At 36.3% G+C, this 20,341-nt stretch overlaps 1 protein-coding gene across 1 annotated transcript; it reads left to right on the forward strand.

Moving 5' to 3' along the window:
• The first annotated feature begins 713 nt into the window (after positions 1-713).
• LOC131163865 (mediator of RNA polymerase II transcription subunit 10b) lies at positions 714-18,819 on the forward strand. The gene is made up of 5 exons (XM_058120671.1): positions 714-1,103; positions 1,219-1,299; positions 1,390-1,492; positions 9,958-10,047; positions 18,484-18,819. The coding sequence occupies exons 1-5, from the start codon at positions 835-837 to the stop codon at positions 18,553-18,555; spliced, it is 615 nt and encodes a 204-aa protein (XP_057976654.1). The 5' UTR covers positions 714-834; the 3' UTR covers positions 18,556-18,819.
• The last annotated feature ends 1,522 nt before the right edge of the window (positions 18,820-20,341 follow it).

Here is a 20,341-nt window from a genome sequence, read left to right on the forward strand (position 1 = left end):
AAACAAACTCTTCAATCAAATAAATTAATTTAAAATTTATGAACAAAGTAAATCCCAGAATGTGTCTTACCCCATCTCCTCGAGTTTATATACGCATGCCCTCAACGATTAGGTAGCCTTTCGTCGCAACGGTCACCTGCGCAACATGTTTGACCCCTGTCTCCTTCAATGGTAACCTGCTGCTTTGCTCCTCCCCGTCTCTTTGCAAAGGATGTATACTCCTCTCTGTTCGCGAAGACAATGGAAGGAGGAAGGGCTGTGTAATGGTTGAAGCAAATCTCGCTGGTTCATCCAGCGAGATTTGCCATGCATCGAACACCGACTGGATGGATATTAAATATCCGAAGCAAATCTCGCCGGATGAACCAACGAGATATGCCTTGTGTCGAACGCCGACTGGATGGGCATTAAGTATCCGAAGCAAATTTTGCTGGATGAACTAACGAGATTTGTCAGGCGTCCAGGCTAGCATGCTTTATCAACAAAAAATCTCACTACTTGAAGTAGCGAGATTTGCCACGCGTCCACACGAGCATCGTCTCTAAAAAGAAATCTCGTTACTCCGAGTAGCGAGATTACCTTAGAATCATTCTGAGAAATACTTCATAAAATAAGGTATTATTTAATATATATATTTTTAAAAAAAGTTAATGTGGGAAAAAAACTCCCAAGTGGCAAGTGCTTGAAATAATTATGGAAGTATGATTTTTTAAGGAACGGATTAAAATGAAAATTAGAAAAATGAACTCCTAACTCCCCAAGTATTTTAGGCTTTTAGCCGAAAAGGCGGGTGGAAAACAAGCAAGGCCGAACCAATTTACCCAGACACGGGAGATGGAATCATCACAGACGCAAAGTGGCGTGGGAGTGGGAGCAACGTCGCCGGCGGCGGCAGCCGCTACCGGCGGCAGTGGAGGGAACGGGATGATCCATCAAGCCAACGATTCTGCGGCCGCAGCCGCTGCCGCCGCTGGCGAGGATTCGAAGCAAAACCTGAACGACGTCATCAACTCCATCCAGAAGACTCTTGGTCTTCTCCACCAGCTCTACCTCACCGTCTCTTCCTTCAACGTCGCCTCTCAGCTCCCTCTCCTCCAGCGCTTGTATTTCTCTCTCTCTCTCTCTCTCTCTCTCTCTCTCTCTCATTACTGCCCTTTCCAAGAATTATATTTTTAAGGAATTGTTGTTTAGGCATTAGGGTTTGCTTCTATTTTGCAGGAATGCTCTCGTCTCAGAGCTCGACAACATGATGAAATTGTCTGAGAAGTGCAGTATTCAGGTTCCCATGGAGGTTCTTAAGTACGGCTTCTTTGTTCTTGTCACTTAAACAAAATCTACTCTTAAGATTCCTTTTTATTTTTAATAATTAATGTGTCATTATATGATTAGTTTGATCGATGATGGAAAAAATCCAGATGAATTCACAAGGGATGTTATAAATAGCTGCATCGCTAAAAATCAGATCACCAAGGGTAAAACTGATTCCTTCAAGGTACTTTCTTACCCTTATTTGCATTTTATTTACAATACAACTCTTTGATTTCTTTTCCCTTTTGTCGCCAGTCAATTGTATCTTAGTTCTTTTCGCAATTTTTTTTAAAAATTGTATGTGACGGAAATTTAAGAGATGCGACTTCTTTTTCTTTATTTATGTTAGTTAGCTAGTTTATTGGTTATTTTTGCCTCAAATTGGTCAATTCTATATCTTTGTTTATTGTGTTCAGTGTTCACTGTTTTGGATGTTTTGGAGAACTCGTCATCATCATATGTTTTCTGCATAAAAATAAATCCTTTCTGAGGGAAGATACATTAGATAGTTTGATGCTTGGTGCTGAGGAAGGAATCATGTAGGAGTGTCCGTGATGGAACCCCGTCATCTGCAGTCAGAGAAAGGGGTTCTGTAGTAGCAAGCAATGAACATAGGGTTCCGATCCCACCATTTACTGTCATAACATTAAAAAGAAAGAAATTGTAGAAGTTTTCCAGAGCTTCCTTGTGGTACATTAGAATAAATTATTGTAATGTTTGCCTTGCTAAATGGAATAAGGTGAGAATTGAATAGCTATTCTATGGGGATATAATGATTGACACAAAAAAAAAAAAACCATTTTGAGGCAAGTGACCACGTAAAAGTTTCTATTATTCCAAATAACATAGAATATGATAGGAATAATATTCCCATGTTTTCACGCTAGCAGTAGGCAAACCCACGGACAGGAAGTCAGGACTCAAGAACTAACACAAAGAGTCTCCCATTCCCAAACCCCCTTCAAAGCTCAAAGCCTCAAATCCTCTTTGATATACCCAAATTCCCAAATCACTTCCAAACAGTAACAAATTTCTTCCCAAATGGATAAAAATAAGGGAAGGGGATGCAGTTGATCGAAAGCATATGGCGATTTCAAGCAAAAATTTCTGTTTTGGCAGCCATAGATCATTGGATCTAAGCCGGACGAACATGGGGAGAGGGAGAATTGCAGAAAAGCTCAGGAAAATCAGGAACAAATGAGGTATTTTTCAGTATATAGAGCTGTTGGTAGGGGACAGTGGTGTAACGGCCTGTAATGGGTGCGTTACGGCTCGTTATGAAAGCGTAACGGCCGTTATGGCAGTGATTTTTTCCCTCACGGCTATAGCGGTCCGTATTTGTATTGGGGCCTTGAAATTTTGTTACCTAACGACCGTTATGTAGTGTAATGGCCATTGATTAAAATCATACTTATAAGCTTGGTTCACACTATAATTATGAGAGGCAGTCTTTCTAGGATGAAACCGTGAGGCCAGTGGGCCAAAACAAACAATACCTTACCGTAGTTGGACCGAAACTGTTACAATGGGTCATCTTTGTAGGGCTTCTTAGTAATATGCTTGACCTTATGAAATTTTTTGGATCTACATTTTTGTGCTCTTGATCTTGCTTTTACTTTCTGAATTGGTTTCTAAAATAATAAGAAATACCTTATTGAATGGGCATTATGATGATTGGGGTTTTAGAAAGTAGGACCAGATGGAACTTGCAGTTCTTTGTTTACACTTGGTTAGGCTTTATGGTTGTGGATTGTTGGATGTGAGTGAGAGGCAGTGTTGCATACAAATAATGGGATGTAATGGAGGTTGCCAAAAAAGGAGAGTTGCATGATCCTTCAAAGCTTAAGTGTGAGCTAGTTGGAGGATGACGCAAAGTCCTGTAGAGAGAGAGAGAGAGAGAGAGAGATCCAGATGGGTTGTGAAAGGAGGTGTTTATAGTGCTAATAAGAGGTGAGGCAATTATCCAATGAGTGGGGTGCGAGGAGGGGGTCATGGTCATGCCTAAGGCTTTGGCCAATGGGCGAAAAATGATACAAATTACCTAGGTTTAAAGACCTGTGGCCAAAAAGAAGTAATAAGAAATGCCATGTGTCATTGGCAACACTTGAGTGGCTAAGGAAGGGCTAAGGGGGCTGGACTCTAAACGAACACCAATTCAAGGCCACCAAGCCAAATTTCTCTAATATGACATCCTAGGACCCAAAATTGATCTGGAAACTCTGTCACATATCCCATGATAAGTTTTGTGTGCGAGGCCTTGCAAAAATTATGGAATTAAAAGTTAGTAAAACAAGCAATTGATATTTGGTTGCGAGAGAAATTTAATGTTATATTATATATAATTGGACCGAGATAAAAGAAGGGATCTACATTTTCCCATTTGCGAGGAAAATATTTTGAATAATTCTGAAAAAAATTTCATACACTAAGGGACCAATATTTCAATATTAATATCAATAATTTTGAATAAGATGAAAATTCAACCACTTTATTTTATTTTATTGAAATAAAACATCCACAAAAAATAGGGTTTGAGAAATAAAGTGTGTCATCTATTGTATAAACTTGTACACTATGAACATTGCACAAGAATTAAAACTTAGAATTTTCTTTGTTCAATAAACATGTGGTTGGCTTTAGGGCCATTTGTACTTGTGGGAATATATATACATGTAGGCAAATGTTTAAGGTAAACACCATTTAGGTGAAGGTTTAATGGACATGCTCTCAAAGTTGCCATTATTTACCATATAAAGGTTTGATTGACGCGCATGTAAAAAAAAATGACTTTAATTGAAGAGTTTGCCTTGCACAGGGAAAGTGTTAAGAAATAATATAAACTAGGATAGATAGACGCTGTGTGGGGGAAGGGAGAGCAGGGGATTAATAATTAGAATTGATTAGTGATCCATGACAACAACAACAAATCAAGCCTTAAGTAACACTAGGTGGGGTTGGCTATATAAATCATTTTCTACCAATTTACGAGATCATGGGCAATTTTCTCCTACAAATCCAGGGCTATTAAATCCTTACTATGTAATTCCAAGTTATTTTAGGTCTATTCCTAGTCCCTACCCCTACTACTGCCCATTACAGTAACTAGCCCACTCTTTCTCACTGCCGCACAATTCAAATTCTATTTTAAATATGTGCTTAAGAATTAGGCTGAATGTCAATCTGAAGCTGTAAACAGTTAATATTCACTATAAATTATAATGTTAAAGAATTAAGGGAGAGGGAGTGAGCATTTGAGAATTGGTCTGCTAGGTGAATGCCTGGCTGTCAAAATTGCAATCCAGATCATAGGATATCCTAAGATCCATATTTATCCATGCGGTCCAGTTCATGTAAGACTTGGGTATCAGGTAGAATTGCAAGTAAAATCATAGAATCTCATGTAGAATTGTAGAATCAAGATCCTACTTGGGATTCTACCATACTTAGTGAACTGGACTGGCCCTTTTTTGTTTTTTTGTGTTTTTTCTTGGGATTTAAACATAAGGCCAGATATGCATTTTTATTGATTGATAGTATTGTTTTGCAGCCCTCTTGTTCCATTTGGCTCAAATTCTTTACATTTAGGGCAAAATGGCTCCTATATTTATTCACTTTGTTTATGTCCCAAAAGCAGCACCTTGCAGAGAACTCTTGCCTTTCTCGATAGTCCAAAAAGAAAAGGTCCAGCTTGCAGAGAACCATCAATGGCAGCAGCAGTTTTGTTTTTCTTGTTCAATAAGCTTACATGGTTGTTCTTGTTCAATGAGTTCTGGTCTTCTTGGGTCCTGTTCTTGCAGAATTTGTTCAATCAGCTTGGAGTGGGTTCTTCTTTTCTTTGATCAGTTCTGGGTTTCTGGATTTCCATCAGCTTGCAAAGTTCTTGTTCCCTGAAGTTGCAATCTTTCAGATGCGAGAGCTTTTGGAGTCGGACCTTCGATAATCAGAGAGTTTGCTTTTAAGTCCAAATTTCTTTCATTGTCTCCTAATTTCTGAAAACAGCAGCACTGACCACTAACTGCTGCTGATTGCCCAGAATTGTAAATTTTTGTACTTTGATCAATGATCCTTTCACTCTAATAGTCTAATTACAGTAGCAGTCTGGCAGAAAAGCAGAGAAGCGTTTTAGTAGCTAGCATTCCTAAAATGTGTTTTTAATTTCTTATACTTGCCAAGTTTTTAATTTAAAGAATTGTCATAAAATCCACATACATAAAATTTTTAATATTTAGTTTATATTGTTAGTAGAATCTTAGATCCTCAATCCAATCTTGTAGACCCCTCTAAGATCCTATATTCCTATGTAGGATGTTGATTCTGGCAACCTTGGGAGAATGGAGAGAAACGCGCGTGCTGAGACATAACAATGACATGCAATACACAAAAGACATTAAATCTTATGCTTCATCCTCTTAATCACACATTCTGGCACGCAAGGAAAATTGAAGTTGTGTCTGTTTTAATTTGCAAGAAGGCAAAAGAATAAAAATAAGCATGTCAGTTTTGGTGGTAGAATGAATTCATTGCTTTGAGATGCTTTGGAATGGCGACCTCTTAAATTGTGCCCAAATTGTTGCCATGGAAATAACAACCGCAACAGCAACAATGGGAATAATAATTGGACTCCAAGGTGGGGATGCACCTCTTGGATTCTAAGGCACATCACATGGAAGATGTATCTTGTCTTACATGCATGTGAAGGATCCATTCAGAGCGCATCCACAAAGAGGATGCATCCAAGGTGTATCCACAAGGAGGTGGATGCATCTCTTTTTGGGGTGGAATTAATGGGAGGAGCTACAGCATTGCTCTATATTTGATGGTGGGAGTTTGTTGTGAAGAACGATTGTGTGGCAATTATGATAGCTACAGCATTGCTCTATATTTGATGGCGGGAGTTTGTTGTGAAGAACGATTGTGTGGCAATTATGATGAATAATACGGAAAGACACAGAGATAAGGAAAGCAAGAAATACACACACAGATTTAACGTGGTTCGGCAGAATGCCTACGTCCACGGGAGCAAGCAGCGGTTGAAATCCACTATCATCAAAAGTAGGGTTACAAGTTACATCATAAGTATTTATACTAACCCTAGCCGTACAGAGAGAGAAAATTTTCTCAAATACCCTTGTACCATATCCAACCTATTAATTGCCCCAGCCATGGTTTTAAATCACGGTAGCGGGTAGCGTAATTTAATGGTAACAAGTGTAACGGGAAGCGGAAGTAGTGGATGTTACATAACGGGAAGCGGGTGTAATGGCCGTGAAATTTTTTGAAGCATGCACAACCTTGTGCATATTAGCGTGCTTGCATGATTTAAGCTTTTAGCCATTCTTAGAAAGAGTTTTAGTGTATTTTGCATTCTTTAGTTCGAGTAACTAAGTTATTTGGTTAGGGCAACAAGTTTACATTTGTTTTAAACAACCATTGATAGAAAATTTCGTATGTGTGCGTATTTATACTTCTCATTGTTCTTATCTGTGATAAATTCTTATGTAGGCTAAATTAATTAATAAAACAAAATACATTATACACTCCATTAATCTATTAGACACATAAGACATACGAATAATATAAATATAAAATAGCTAGAAAAGAAAGAAGGTTGAAGTTGAAAAATAAAGAACTTAAATATCACATTACTAATATTATAAAAAAAAAATTTTTTTCCTAGCAAGTTAATATTTTGAAATTGTTAATTAATGCATCTATTGTGAGTATTTAGAGAAATAGTAAATTTTGTATCATTGTCATCCTCATTATAATCTTTTCCCCCTCTTGCCACTTGGTATATTGAGAATGATATATGAAAGAGAGAGAAAAAGTGAGAAGAAAAAGTAAAGAATAAAATATTTTTTTGTGTAACAGTTCGGTTACGTAACGGCCGTAGCAACCTTTACGTAACGGTCACGGTCTATAACAGCCGATACGGCCGTGATTTTTCTTCCCACCGATCTTGTGGTATGTAACGGTATTGGTAACCCAAAAAATTATTACGTAATGGCGTTATGTAACGGTTGCGGCCTTTATTTAAAACCATGGTCTTAGCCAATAAAAATAATCTGATGTTGAACAAAACCAAACCATCGACTGTTTTCTTCCTAATTGGCTTCTGGAAGAAACTGTTGATGTACCTATGAAAACCGTCGACGGTTTTCCTTCATACCATATTCCTTGTTTTCTTTAGTTTGCTTTCTCTGTACATGTGCTCCACTTGATATGAGCTACATACTACAACAGAGTCTTTGTAGCAACTATGTATTCTCGGGGAGGACACTAAACAACTTGCATTGTGAAGATTGAAATCTTTACCATACGAGCCATGTAAAAAGAAAAATACTTGGAAACTTGTCTTTCCACAAGATGGTTTACCCAAGTCTGCGATGTTTTCTCCTTCCTGAGTGAGGAATTGTGTGAGGGAAGTTTGTTGGGGGTTACTTGGCTTCTTTCTTTGTGGCATAACTCTATGCAATCAGTTCTCCACTGTCGAGTAGAATGTGGATGTGGGATCTTGGATGTGAATGAAATTGGATGCATGTTCTGTGTAGAATTGGATGCATCCTCCTTGTAGATGCACCTTGGGATCCAAGAGATGCATGTGCCTTGTGGATGCACCTTGGATTCTGAGGAGTGCATTTCTTTATGGATTCATTTATTTTTATTATTATTTCCTAGTCAAAGATTTGAGGTATAATTTAAAGGGTCCATTCCAAGGCGTCTCAGCTCAGTTTTCTACCATGTATAACATTGCCCATTACATGTCTGCGTGTAAAATTGATTTCACAAAATGTTGCTAGTTGCATGGCCTTAGGAAGCAATGAATTCTCTTCCTCCTTGAAAACTGATTCACTTATCTCTTGGTCTTCTGCTGTCTTGCACATTAAAGCTGCCTTGAAAATTTTTCCCTTGCATGGTAGAATGTGTGATAAGAGGGTGAAGCATTAGGCTACGTGTCTTTTGTGTATATCTTATTATTACCTCTTGGCATGTTGATCTCTCCATTTTCCCAGCTGGCCGACTCTCAAATGCTCACTCTCTCTTCTTTAATCCTTTTATATTTTAATTGTTTGAAACTTTAGATGGACATCTGGCGTAATTCTTGGGCTCATATTTTTTTAGAAAATTTGACTTCAGTTGATTGCCATTAGTGACGTTTATTAGTCGATTCTAATTAGTGATCCTCTTTTCTTTCTTCCCCTACACAGTGTCTCTCTTTCCTAGTTTATTATTATTTTCTTATTCCCTATGCAAGGGAATTTCTTTAAATAATAATCATTTTTGTATGCCTGTCCACCTAACCTTCAAATGGTAAATAATTCTTGTGCAATGATCATTCTGTAAAAGTTTATTAAATCGGCGGCACATTTTCTTTATCAAATCCTTTTTTTGGAGTAAAACACTGCCAACTCCCACTCTTATACTATTGTACCCCTTCTGGGCATCTACAAGTGTCCTTTCCTTTCAATGTCATAGTCCCTCTAATGCCTCTAGTCCATCTGCTCCTGCTAATGCTTTTGCTGTTACTGCTACTTTTTCTGATTGACTTGCACAACCCATTCTTGCTAACGGCCTAGTTGTTGTCCAATCCCTGAGGGGGCAGAGTGTGGGTGGAGTGCGTGAAAATTCTTTAGAATTATGCAAAATATTTTTTATGCAAGGGACAAAATCTAGTTACCTTCTTTATCTTGGTCCAATCACATAATATTATATTTAATTTGATTTGCAATCAAATACCAATTTGCTTTCTTTATTAACTCCTAATTTCATAATTTTCATGGAGACAGACCATTTGCCTGTGCCTGGGATTGATCTTACAGTACATGGCAGGGTCACAACACTCAATTCTGGTTCCTTAGCCAGATCAAATGTTGCCCATGATAACATTTCCCTATCCACTAAAGTGTTGGATAATTTAAATCCTTTCCCTCATGCACGACTATAACCCCCTCCCCTCCTCATTGGGTAATAGCCTTATCCCTAGTTAGCACTATAAATACCTGCCCCTGTTTCTCACCAAAGACTCTTCAACACAAAGCTTCTCTCTCTAGAACCTCGCATCATCTCTATGTCATCCTCCTGCCACTTGAGCTCCCAGGATCGCCTGATTCTCTTCTCTGGCAATGTTCATTGTGTCCCATTACTTGTATGCAGCATTGCCTCCTATTCACATCCAAGAACCCGCATGTGCTGGCTTCCCTAATTTAGTTTTGTTTTCCAGCAAGTTTTTGATTCAGTCTTTCAGTTCTATTCTTCTATCTGTTTGGCCATCGTTAACCTTCTAGCACAGTTACGCCTCCCTACCTCATATAAGCTTTTTAGTAATGAGTTGGGATTCAATTAAACTGAAGTTCATTTGCATAGTTTCTCCTTGAGACATAGATTGATCATATACATAAAACAATACTTAGTTAAAACAAGTTCACTTTTTTTTCATCTTTATTCATTCACTTTTTAGGAAAATATTTTCACAGGTTTGGTTATGATAGGTGTGGTAAATATTCATGCTAGAAACTTAGAAAACTTTGCTATGCATGACAAAAGGACTACATTTAGCATATTTTGCAATGTGATTTTTTTATTTCATTTATTTTCAATGTGATGCTTTCAAGCATGAGAAGCATTACTCATTACAAATGCTATCTACAGAGTTTACGGAAGCATCTTTTGGAAGAACTTGAACAGGCATTTCCTGATGAAGTGGAATCATACAGAGAAATACGGGCAACTTCTGCTGCTGTAAGTTAGGCTTAATTGGCAGGCTTATATAATGTTACATAGATTTTTGGATTATGTTTTTTTTTTTTTTTTCCCCCTGTTAGTTATCTATTGTAAATTATAAATATTAAACCCACTCTCTTTTATCTATCTTAGAGTGATTGAGAGGTTTTGGACACTTCCAACCTAGACTAAGTAGTGCTCTTGTAAGAAAGATTGATTTAGTTTATGTTGGAGGCTGTAGAAAGAGTAGGGAGGAGAACACTTAAGAAAATATTCAACAGCACTCCTACTTTTTGAGGGTATTGCCCTAAATCATGCATAATGGAAGAAAATGATTGATATGGCTGGCTTGCTTGGTGGTGGTGTTGGTTGTTGTTGCATTTTTATCTAAATTGTTGTAGACTTCCCTCCTTTTTCTCTCATTATGTTTTGTATCAAACTGCACTAATAGAATGAATAAATTCCTTTTTGTTTCTGCTCGTTATGAACGTGTTTTGTATGTTGCATCTTGAACTTTGAAGTTGCCATTTTCTTCTTCACTTCATTAAAAAAGCTAGTTGTATATATTCCTTGAAGTTGTATTTTCTTTGATCATGTTGATTGGTTAATAATGGCTAGAGTGCTTGTGTTTCTGTAGTAGTTTTAGACTTCTCATTGTCATATAGTTGTCATGTATCAGTTAGAGCATGGATGTGTTCTTGGTACGAGATCCTATGTTGATTAAATAGTGAGGCAGATTGGTTATCGAGAAAAAGGGGAGGATGAAGAAAGGAAGAGAAACATGGAAAATATGTTGAAATCAAATTCATTAATCTCAAGACCTTTTAAACCCTAATACATCAATTATTATTTATAGGATTATGGGAAGTTTAAAAACTGTGCCTAACCCCTTACATTTAAAATGCTATGACTATCATTAAAATAATACCAAAAAATGATTCCAAGAGATAATTAACCATCTAATTGCCGAAGTGATTCAATTGTAGTTCCTGCCCATGGGACAGGGCTTCGAAGCAGGCCTGAACTTATCTAATCAACTTGTGTTCACCATCCTACATAAACTCTCTACTTGAATAAAAATCAACCTTGTCGAGCTGGGAAAGGGAGCAAGAATACCATCACAAGAATAATGGCCAATGTGCTTCATAAGAAAAGCACAGGTAGTAAGCTTCAACTTCGCTACTGGAAGTTCATGAGCTGGGATTAGTTGTAAGAATTTCCTTGAGTATGGTGGAAGAAATCTCTATCATTCAACCTGGGTGCCCTGAAAAGAACGTGACAAATCTTGTGAGTGAGAATATCACACACTCTTAGCTGTCTCAAGCAATAACCTGACATTGAAGGCGAACAAGCAACAGTCATTCACCTTTTGATTGGCATTGTTGGCCCAAGCGATCTTGTAAAAGTCGGGATGGGGCTCTACCTTCAAGTGTAGGTTTTGGGTGGGTTCCTATGACACTACGTTAGCTTCTGGGATCAAAAGTTCAAAAGCATAACTGTGATTGGAAAAAAATTCTCATGTGCTCCAAATCCTGGTTGGTCTCAACTTTAAGGGAGTGTAACATATGGGGAGCACTAGACATGTAGGATGTGTAGAATTATCACCTCCATCTTTACAAGCGACACTAGTTTCTGCTTCAACAAATTGCAGTGTTATCTTGGTCTTCGTTGTTAGCAATAGCCATGGCATGAGTAGGACACTGAGCAGCATGGTGATTGAAGATATGGGACTTGAAGTGGAACATCCGTACTTGATGGATCAACTGGTTTGTCAAGCACAAGAGGCCTCTCAAGCTGAGGTGGAGCTTTAGGAGCATGGCATCACATATCTTGTTCAAACTGAGTTGCAAGTTTAAGACAACAGGCTGCAAGTTTGGAGGCAATTGTGTGCTTCAACCTTTAGTGATGTGAGGCAATCATAACATTTTCTTCCCATTCCACGTCTGCATGAGTGGCTAAGTGATAAAATTTCCTGGTATTGTTGGGGATAATCATGCAATCTTTCTGCTTCACACTAAAAGGCTATAAATGGATGTGGTACCGATAGTTGGGAGGAACATAATGGTCCTAAATAACGTGGTTCGTCTCATCCTTTGTCTGAATGGTTCCATAATGCCGTATTTGGAGTTTGGAATATTTCTTGAGCCACTGAATGCGAGCAGTGCCCTTGATTCTAGACTCAATGAGGTACAACTTTCTAGTTTCCTTAAGTCATACAGACAAAAATAACATTCCAATAAATAAATCCTGTCTTCAAACTCGTTAGGAGGACCATCACCATGAATATTGCGAACATCTACTCTAATAACTTGATCTGGCTGATCTCCTTTAGTTTCACGAACAGAAAGCTGAGATGATAGGCTTTTGTATCATAGCTTTGAGCATCAATGAAACCTTCCTTGTCTTGGACACTATCGGTTAGGGGCATAACATTTGAAGAAAGTTCATCATTAGCCTTGGTTGTCATTTATTAGATCTTTTTCTAGAAAAGGAAAGAAATAAGAAGGAAAATGATACTGGTTTGACTTGACTTGGTTTGGTTTGTCGGTCTGGCTAGACTGAGTTGAAAGGCTTTTATTAGTCTAGGCCTTGAGGCATTGCATGGCTGCCTCTTCAAATGAGAATAGAGAAGAATAAAGAGATAAGGAGGCCAGGGGAGTAGGGGTTGCCTAAAGGTGTTAAGGTGGATTTGGTGTGTTTTGGTAACTATGTGGCGACATGACAGCGATGCGTTTTGGCAACAGCAGGAGTGGCAATGGCTTATTGCATGGTGTTGTGAGAGTCTTGTGATGGAGTTGAGGTTTAAATTGGTTCTATCTTGGGGACTTGTAACATTGGTGGCAGCTAGCAATTGCATATATTAAGAGAGAACAATGACTAGTTTTGGTTCCACTTTTTTATTTCTACTAGTAAATATGTCACGTGTGTTGCATGTGATTGCATTAAATAATACTATTTAAATGTTTTTATAATTCTTAATGAAGTATGAATATTCATATTTGTTTATTAAAATTTATATTTTTTTAAAAATATAAATATGAACATGGGCATGAGAGACTATTGTGACATCGTGTAGGCATAGGGGCAAAAAACTTTTTTTTTTTTTATATTACATAGGAACTCCAGCCACCAACGAGCCCTTCGGACTCTCTGGTGCGGCACCAAACTTACGGATCAGCGTCATCTGCCCCCAGGTCTCGCTGATTAGGGCAAAGTCCGGATGCGGACACGGCTTCCGTGCATCAGTTGGACGTTCGGCCAACCCGACCCCCGGGACACATCTCCATTACCATCCATGGTCTCCGCTAGCTCACAGAGCGAACTCTCACCATTCACGGTTCCCGTTGGCTCATAGAGTAAACTCTTACCATTCACAAGTATTGCTGACTCCGTGAGTGTATCTACCTGGAATTAAACCCCCGATGCTCCTTCTTACGTGTTGATGTCTTTCCATCGCGACATGCCCGTGGTGGCCATAAGGGCAAACAATCTTAAACTATATGATAGCCTTTGACATTGGATTTCGGCTAACGTGCAACGTGGCGAGGATGGATTGGAGGGATAAAATAGAGTCGCCACCTCATCTTTTGAGTAAGGGATAAGATGAGGAAACTCTAGTGTTAGACAAATAAGACTCCTATCAATGAAACCCTAATGTCCTACGAACAAAACTCTTATGAGTTACGTATGGAGAGATGGGTTTGGGACCTTGGTTATTTGTAAGAAAGGTATTAGACACCTTACAACATCCATTCTTGGAATGGTTGCCATCGATGATCAAACGCTTGTCCTATGTCATTAAGATAAGGAAAGGGAAGAGTGAATGGGTGGAATATCCTCCTTTTGTGCCCAAACCTAACATCACGAGAGATGTGGCTTCAGGACGAAAGAGGGTAGTTTGAAGACCTTCCTTCTCAGCTTGAAGGCTTAAAAATGGCAGCTATTAAAAATTAACGAGTTTGTCTCCCTTGATTGGCCAATCAACAGAAATGATGTGATTCGGGATGGAAGTGTCAATTTATATCTTTATAAAATCTTATTTTTAAAAGGAAATGATTTGAAAAAAAGGTGACCTAAGAGTCCCTACAAGATAAGACAACTATTAATGTTGAATTTCTTTGAGATTTGAATTTGAATAAAAAGGAAGGTTTTAAGATAAGATTAGAATTAAATTTAGGAGGAGAATCTTTAAGATTGATGTGTAGAATTAGGATCTTATTTTTTGAATTATGGTGGGAAATCAAGATTTTGACAACTAAACAATTTTTATTTCGGTTAACTTCATCAACCTATAAAAGAAAGAAAAGGAAAGGGAATATACATAAATAAAAACCTAGTTTTCGACCTTTTGGTTTGTTCCCTTTTTTATTGCCTCAAGATCTTATAGATTTTTAAAGGATTTTTTTATTGACATTTTTTATTTTCTATTGCAAAAGAAGGAAACAAGATATTTAGATAATAATAATGATAATGGTGGATATAAGGTAATAAATATGATGATAGCAATGGTGATAGTATATATGGTGGTCATTAATAATAATGATAGAAATATTACTAATAATGATAGGATAATAATAATAATGGTAATATTCCTACTATATTATAGCATATCATTATGACTATCTATTACTACTATATTATAGCATATTATTATTACCTTTGAAAATCTAGAAGATCCTGAGGCAATAAAAAAGCGAACAAACAAAGACTAGGTTTTTATTTATGTATTGCCTTTCCTTTTCTTTCATTTATGGACCAATGATGTTACCTAAATAGAAATTGTTTAATTGTCAAAATTTTGGTTCCCTGCCACAATTCAAAAATTTGATTCTAATTCTACAAATCACATCTTAAAGATCCTTTTTTAAAATTTAATTCTAATCTTCTCACAGAACCTCCCTTTTAATTCAAGCTCAAATTCCAAAGAATTTCATAATTAATAGCTGTCTTATCTTGTAGGGATTCTGAGGTCACCTTATTTTCAAATCATTTCCTTTTAAAAATTAGATTTTATGAAGATATGAGTCGATCCTTCCGTACCAAATCACATCATTCATTGATGCTGATTTGGGCAATCAAGGGAGACAAACTCGTTCAATTTTGAATAATTGCCATTTTAAGCCTTCAGGCTGACAAGGAAGGTCTTCGGACAACCCTCTTCTGTCCCAAAGCCACATCAACCACGATACTAGGTTTGGGCACACAAGGGGGATATTCCACCTATTCACTCTCCTCTTTCCTTATCTTAAAAAATATAGGACAAGCGTTTGATCAACAACAGCAACCATTCCAAGACTGGGTGTTGTATGGTTCCTAATACCTTCCTTGCACATAACTAGGCCTCCGAACTCATCTCTTAGTACATTGATCATAGGAGTTTTATTTGAACAATATTAGGGTTTCCTCGCTTTATCCCTTCCTCAAAAAGGTGAGGTGGAGACTCCCTTTTTTTATCCCTCCAATCCATCCTTGCCACGTCGCATGTCGGACGAAATCTGATATTGACAGACGACAATAAGAATGTTCTAATTAACATTATGTGAAATATTACATTTTAAATATATAAAAAATAATGTATACATAAAAATTTACGATTAATATTATTGGTAGAAAATCTTAATATATGACTTCTTTCAATGAAAAAAATTAATATATTTTTTACAATTTCAAAATTGTGATATGTTGTATAAATTATTTGTAATAATTATTTTTTGTTTATTGAATGATTAATGAGTTTTTCAAAATTTTAACCATAAAATTTATCATTTGGGGACGACTCAGATGGTATGGACACTTGCAACGTAGGCTACATAGTGCACTAGTAAGGAAGAGTGAGTTAGTTACTGTGGGGGGTAGTAGAATGGGTAGGAGTAGAGTTAAAATAACTTGGGAGGAGATAGTGAGTAAGAATTTAATATCTCTAAATCTATCAAAAGAAATGGTCCATGATCGCATCAATTGACAGAAAAGGATTTATATAGTCGACCCTACCTAGTGGGACTTAAGGCTTGGTTTTGTTGTTGTTGTTGTATATTAAAAAAAAAATTTTCTTTAGGAATGTTTAGTCTTAATTTAAAAGATCATAATAAATTTGTACATATATCAATTTACAAAATTCATATTTTGATATATAGTAAGAAATTTACTTATATTAGGAATTTTTTATCTTAATTTTAAAAGATAAGGATTCATTTTGTGTCTACCGAATGATTTACATTATTCATACTTTTATATACAACATAGATTATAGCATAAATATTGATCTAGACATCAATATATAATGTTAGTTTATTTTTTATTTTCTGACCAATTTTTTTTTAAAGTTCAAACATTAACTCTTAGACATTCTAAATTTAATTTTATCTAATTTTGTTTTATTATACTTTTTATATTTATTAGAAACTTATTTTTAAGAATATTTGGTCTTAATTTCAAAAGATAAGAATTTTTTTGTCAATAAGATAATTTACATACTTTTTTAGTATAGAATTTACTTTTTTAATGAATATTGAGTTTATAGAAAATTAAAAATAAGGACATTCTTGTTCACAAATTGATTTAAATTTACATCTTTTAGGAATTTTTAGTCTCTTTCAAAAGATAAAGAAATTTTTGTCCACAATGATTTTTTACTTTTATATATAGTATGATTTTTTTTTTTTATTTTTTGGTGAGCTATAAGCTCTTTCCTGTTACTTAGGAATGATGGGAAATAGAATGAGAGGAGAGGGAGAATATGGGATGGAGGAGCTTTTGACTCGATACCAAATGATGGAGATCAACCACAAAGTAAGAGGAGAAGAGGAAGAATGGAATAGATACACACATTTAATTGGAATTCATTGATCTCAAGAACTCCAAAACCCTATTACATTATGATTATTTATTGGAAAAAGAAAACAAAAACATATGACTAAACCCTTACATTTAAAATCCCTTAGACTACAATTGAAATAATCCCAAACCTAGTTCCAAAATATAAAATAATTAACTAGCCAGTTCTTACTAAAGTGCTCAATTGAGCTTCTTGCCCTTGAGTCGGGGCTTCCAAATAGTGCAATTTTTTCATGTAAATGGCGTGTATGCCAATATTAGTTTTTCTAGAATATAAGTGCTCAAGTGCTTATGGCTTGTGCCCATATTCTTCTGTGTCCAAAATAGACAAGTGTTATTGTATTTTTCTTTGTAATTATAATTAAGGTCGGGCAAAAAACACTAACATCCCCTGAGGTTTGTCAAAAAGACACTAACCTCCCCTAAGGTTTCAAGAATTCTAGAGACCTCTCTTGAGGTTTGAAGAATTCCACAAACCTCCCTTGAGGTTTGCCAAAAAAGCACGAACCTTCCCTTGTATTTTACGAATGTTTTAAAAGGCTTAATTGAAGCTCGCCTCAAGGCAAGGCATGCCTAAAATGCCTTAAGGCTTAATTTAAAATACCAAATTCCAAGAAGGTTAACACATTACGCACTAAGGCTTATGCATTTGTACAAAATGCACGCCTTTTGTGCCATTTTAATTGAGGCTTACGCATTTTGGTTGTGATTTTCAAGTTAGATTTGGTTAGAAAATTTTAACTACATGTTTATATAAATGAATGTCATAATATGAATTGATTTCTAAAACTCTTGAACCTAAACCTTTCCAAAATAACTGATTTGTATCTTAGATCCTGAAAATAATTTGAACTTTGTAATAGTATAGCTATCTCTTGTCATGATTTACATCATGAATTCATGTTAGCAAATTTTCATCAGCCAACAGTTTGTTTGCAAAGTATGCTTATTTTTCTTTACATTATATGTGTGGTTTTCTTAATTTTTTCTTAATTTTTGAAATATATGTAATTTATTTGCATATTTTTTTATCTAAAAATAAAATTCTCAAAAGGCTTACGCCCCGACGCCTTAAGGCTTATGCCTAGCCTCTTAAGGGTTAAAATGCCTTGCCTTATGCCTTTGCCTTTTTAAAACATTGTATTTTATGAAATGACAAGCCTTTTGAGGGGTGTTAGTGTCTCAAAAATAGGTGAGGTAAATGAGATTTTCGAAGCCTCAGGGGAGGTCTCTGCCTTTTTTCCAAACATCAGGGGTGGTCAGTATCTTTTGCCCAAATTTATTATTTTTGTCGTTCAACAATCGTAAGTACAAATGACATTTAGCGAGGAATAGCTTTGCGCACAGAGCTTCAACTGGTAATGGGATATGTATATCAGCGACTTCTTCTCAGTCTAGGTTAGCAGTGAGAATTCAGAGCCTTATACACTAGTGGGTGGGGGTTATGGGATGTGATTGCTATTGGCTTTGTCTAGCCTAAGGCAGTAAGGCTCACAGGCCTCCCTGTGAACTAGGGGGAAAGGTAAATGAGTTGGATTGTAAGTCAGGTTCTTTTCTGTCATTGAATTGTATTTTAGGCTCTCTATTGTAAGATTTTTAAGCTCTCTATATTTAATGCAGGAATTGAAACGACTTGCGCAAGCACAGAGTGTACTGCCAAATGGTGATGTTAAGGTTAAACAGGAGCTCTAATGCCACGTTATTGGTGAATAAGGTTTATACTCATCATGTTTGTAACCTTCCAAGTTGTCTATAAACAAATTTATTGCTCAATATGAGATTAATGCATTCATTTATCTGGCGTAGCCACCTTTGTAGCCTGAGTTTCTTTCTGGAATAGATGATTAGCTATCAGAAAATGTGACAACTTTGTGAGGAATGATTGATCCTGTTACTGATTAAATCCTTTAGCAGAGTTTCAACACGCTTGAAATGTGCTGGAGATTTTCTGTTTAATTTGGTGCTATGCTATTGTTTCTGTAAAAAAAAAAAAAATCTTGGAATATACAATAAAAAAAATTGTAATAGAGAATAGATGTTGAACTTTAAATTCAAATTACTTAAGAATAGTCAAGTTTAACTTTCAGAGCATGCAATATTCTGAGCAATTATTTAAGTGATGATTCATTGGGAACTTAAGAAATATCTATGTCAGAGCTGCAAGGCCTGTCTTTGTTTATTGCCCATTCTCCCATGACCTTTGAAAACTTGTTTTACATGCAGCATGGGGAAATTTTTCATGAAGTTAGAAGCATTATGTAGAGGTTCTTGTGTCATTAAAAAAACAAATTCATGTAATCGACAATTATTTATTTATTTACTATTTTTTATTTTTTAGGTAGGAACAGGAGTGGAAGCTGTGAGGGATATTCTGAAATATTTCTTGAGATAGTTTTGAGAATTTAATTTTTATTTGAGAAAGCCATAGTAAATCTATTCTTGCTTGCGACACTTCTTTATAGAATGGTTGCTCAATTGCTGTGTGAAAATTAAAAGATGGGGCTCTTAGATGTTCATACACGGTTTAGCAGAGTTAATAGAGTAAGATTAATACTTAATGAATTTGTGAGATCTATTCCAATTACTCACTGTTTTTTTTTTAATTATTTATTTATTATCGATATTTCTCTTGGGGAGAAAAAACAGTGATTAGTGGTCGGCAAAGAGCCGTCTGCTTTGGATGTGTAGGATTTTGGTTGAAAGCATCAAAAGGGAAAGAGGTATGCTAGAAATATTTAAAATTGAGTATCTGTCGAGGCCATGAGATTTTTGTCAAGGGCTTTAATGGAAGAAAAGGATTTGTTGAGCCAAGACCAAGCAGTTAGGACTTAAGAGAAACATTAAGTGGCTAGGTGTCACGGGCTGAATATTTCATACCTTTGTGAATGAACCGTGCGGTGCTAGCTAAAGCCCTCTTGTTTTACTAGCTAACCTATCATTTACAACAATTTACCCACAAAAACACTTTCATTGTCATTCAAGCAAATATAAGCGGAAGCAGTAAGCAACTTATGAAAGCAGTGACACTTAAGCAGTAAACTTTGAAGCAACATAATTCATTATTAACACCTCCATTAACATTGTGTGTCTAGCAAGGGAGGCAAGTAGGTTAAACACGTTGACAATAACTAGTGAGTTTTACAAGTTGATGAACACTCACCCACCTCTAAATAGTTTTCTATGCTATTCTCACTCTGATACTAGGAAATATCAAAGTGGCCGAGGAGTCGTACTGCCTTCTTTAGCCTAGGGAAAAACTACTTTTGAAAAATAACTCTATACTAGTATTTACATGATGGAAACTCATCCTAAACGCACGAGACAAGCGGTCACAGACAAGCATAATGCCCTGAACAAGCTCGGCTCGTGATGCTAGGGAATGCCAAAAAAATGGATTTAAAACTGTTGGCTGCAAAGTGCAAGTAGTTGGGAGTTGCTAGAAAAAGGAAAAAGAAAAGTGTGTTTAGATAAGTTGAAT

This window comes from Malania oleifera, chromosome 9 (assembly GCF_029873635.1).
Source record: "Malania oleifera isolate guangnan ecotype guangnan chromosome 9, ASM2987363v1, whole genome shotgun sequence".
In the NCBI taxonomy this organism is placed as follows: Eukaryota; Viridiplantae; Streptophyta; class Magnoliopsida; order Santalales; family Ximeniaceae; genus Malania; species Malania oleifera.

Bases quoted from the DNA above. Each gene is read 5' to 3' on its own strand.
- LOC131163865 (XM_058120671.1), top strand. From the start codon at position 835: ATGGAATCATCACAGACGCAAAGTGGCGTGGGAGTGGGAGCAACGTCG. The intron at 1,300-1,389 runs GTACGGCTTCTT...TTATATGATTAG, and splicing joins GTTCCCATGGAGGTTCTTAA to TTTGATCGATGATGGAAAAA. The intron at 1,493-9,957 runs GTACTTTCTTAC...TGCTATCTACAG, and splicing joins GTAAAACTGATTCCTTCAAG to AGTTTACGGAAGCATCTTTT.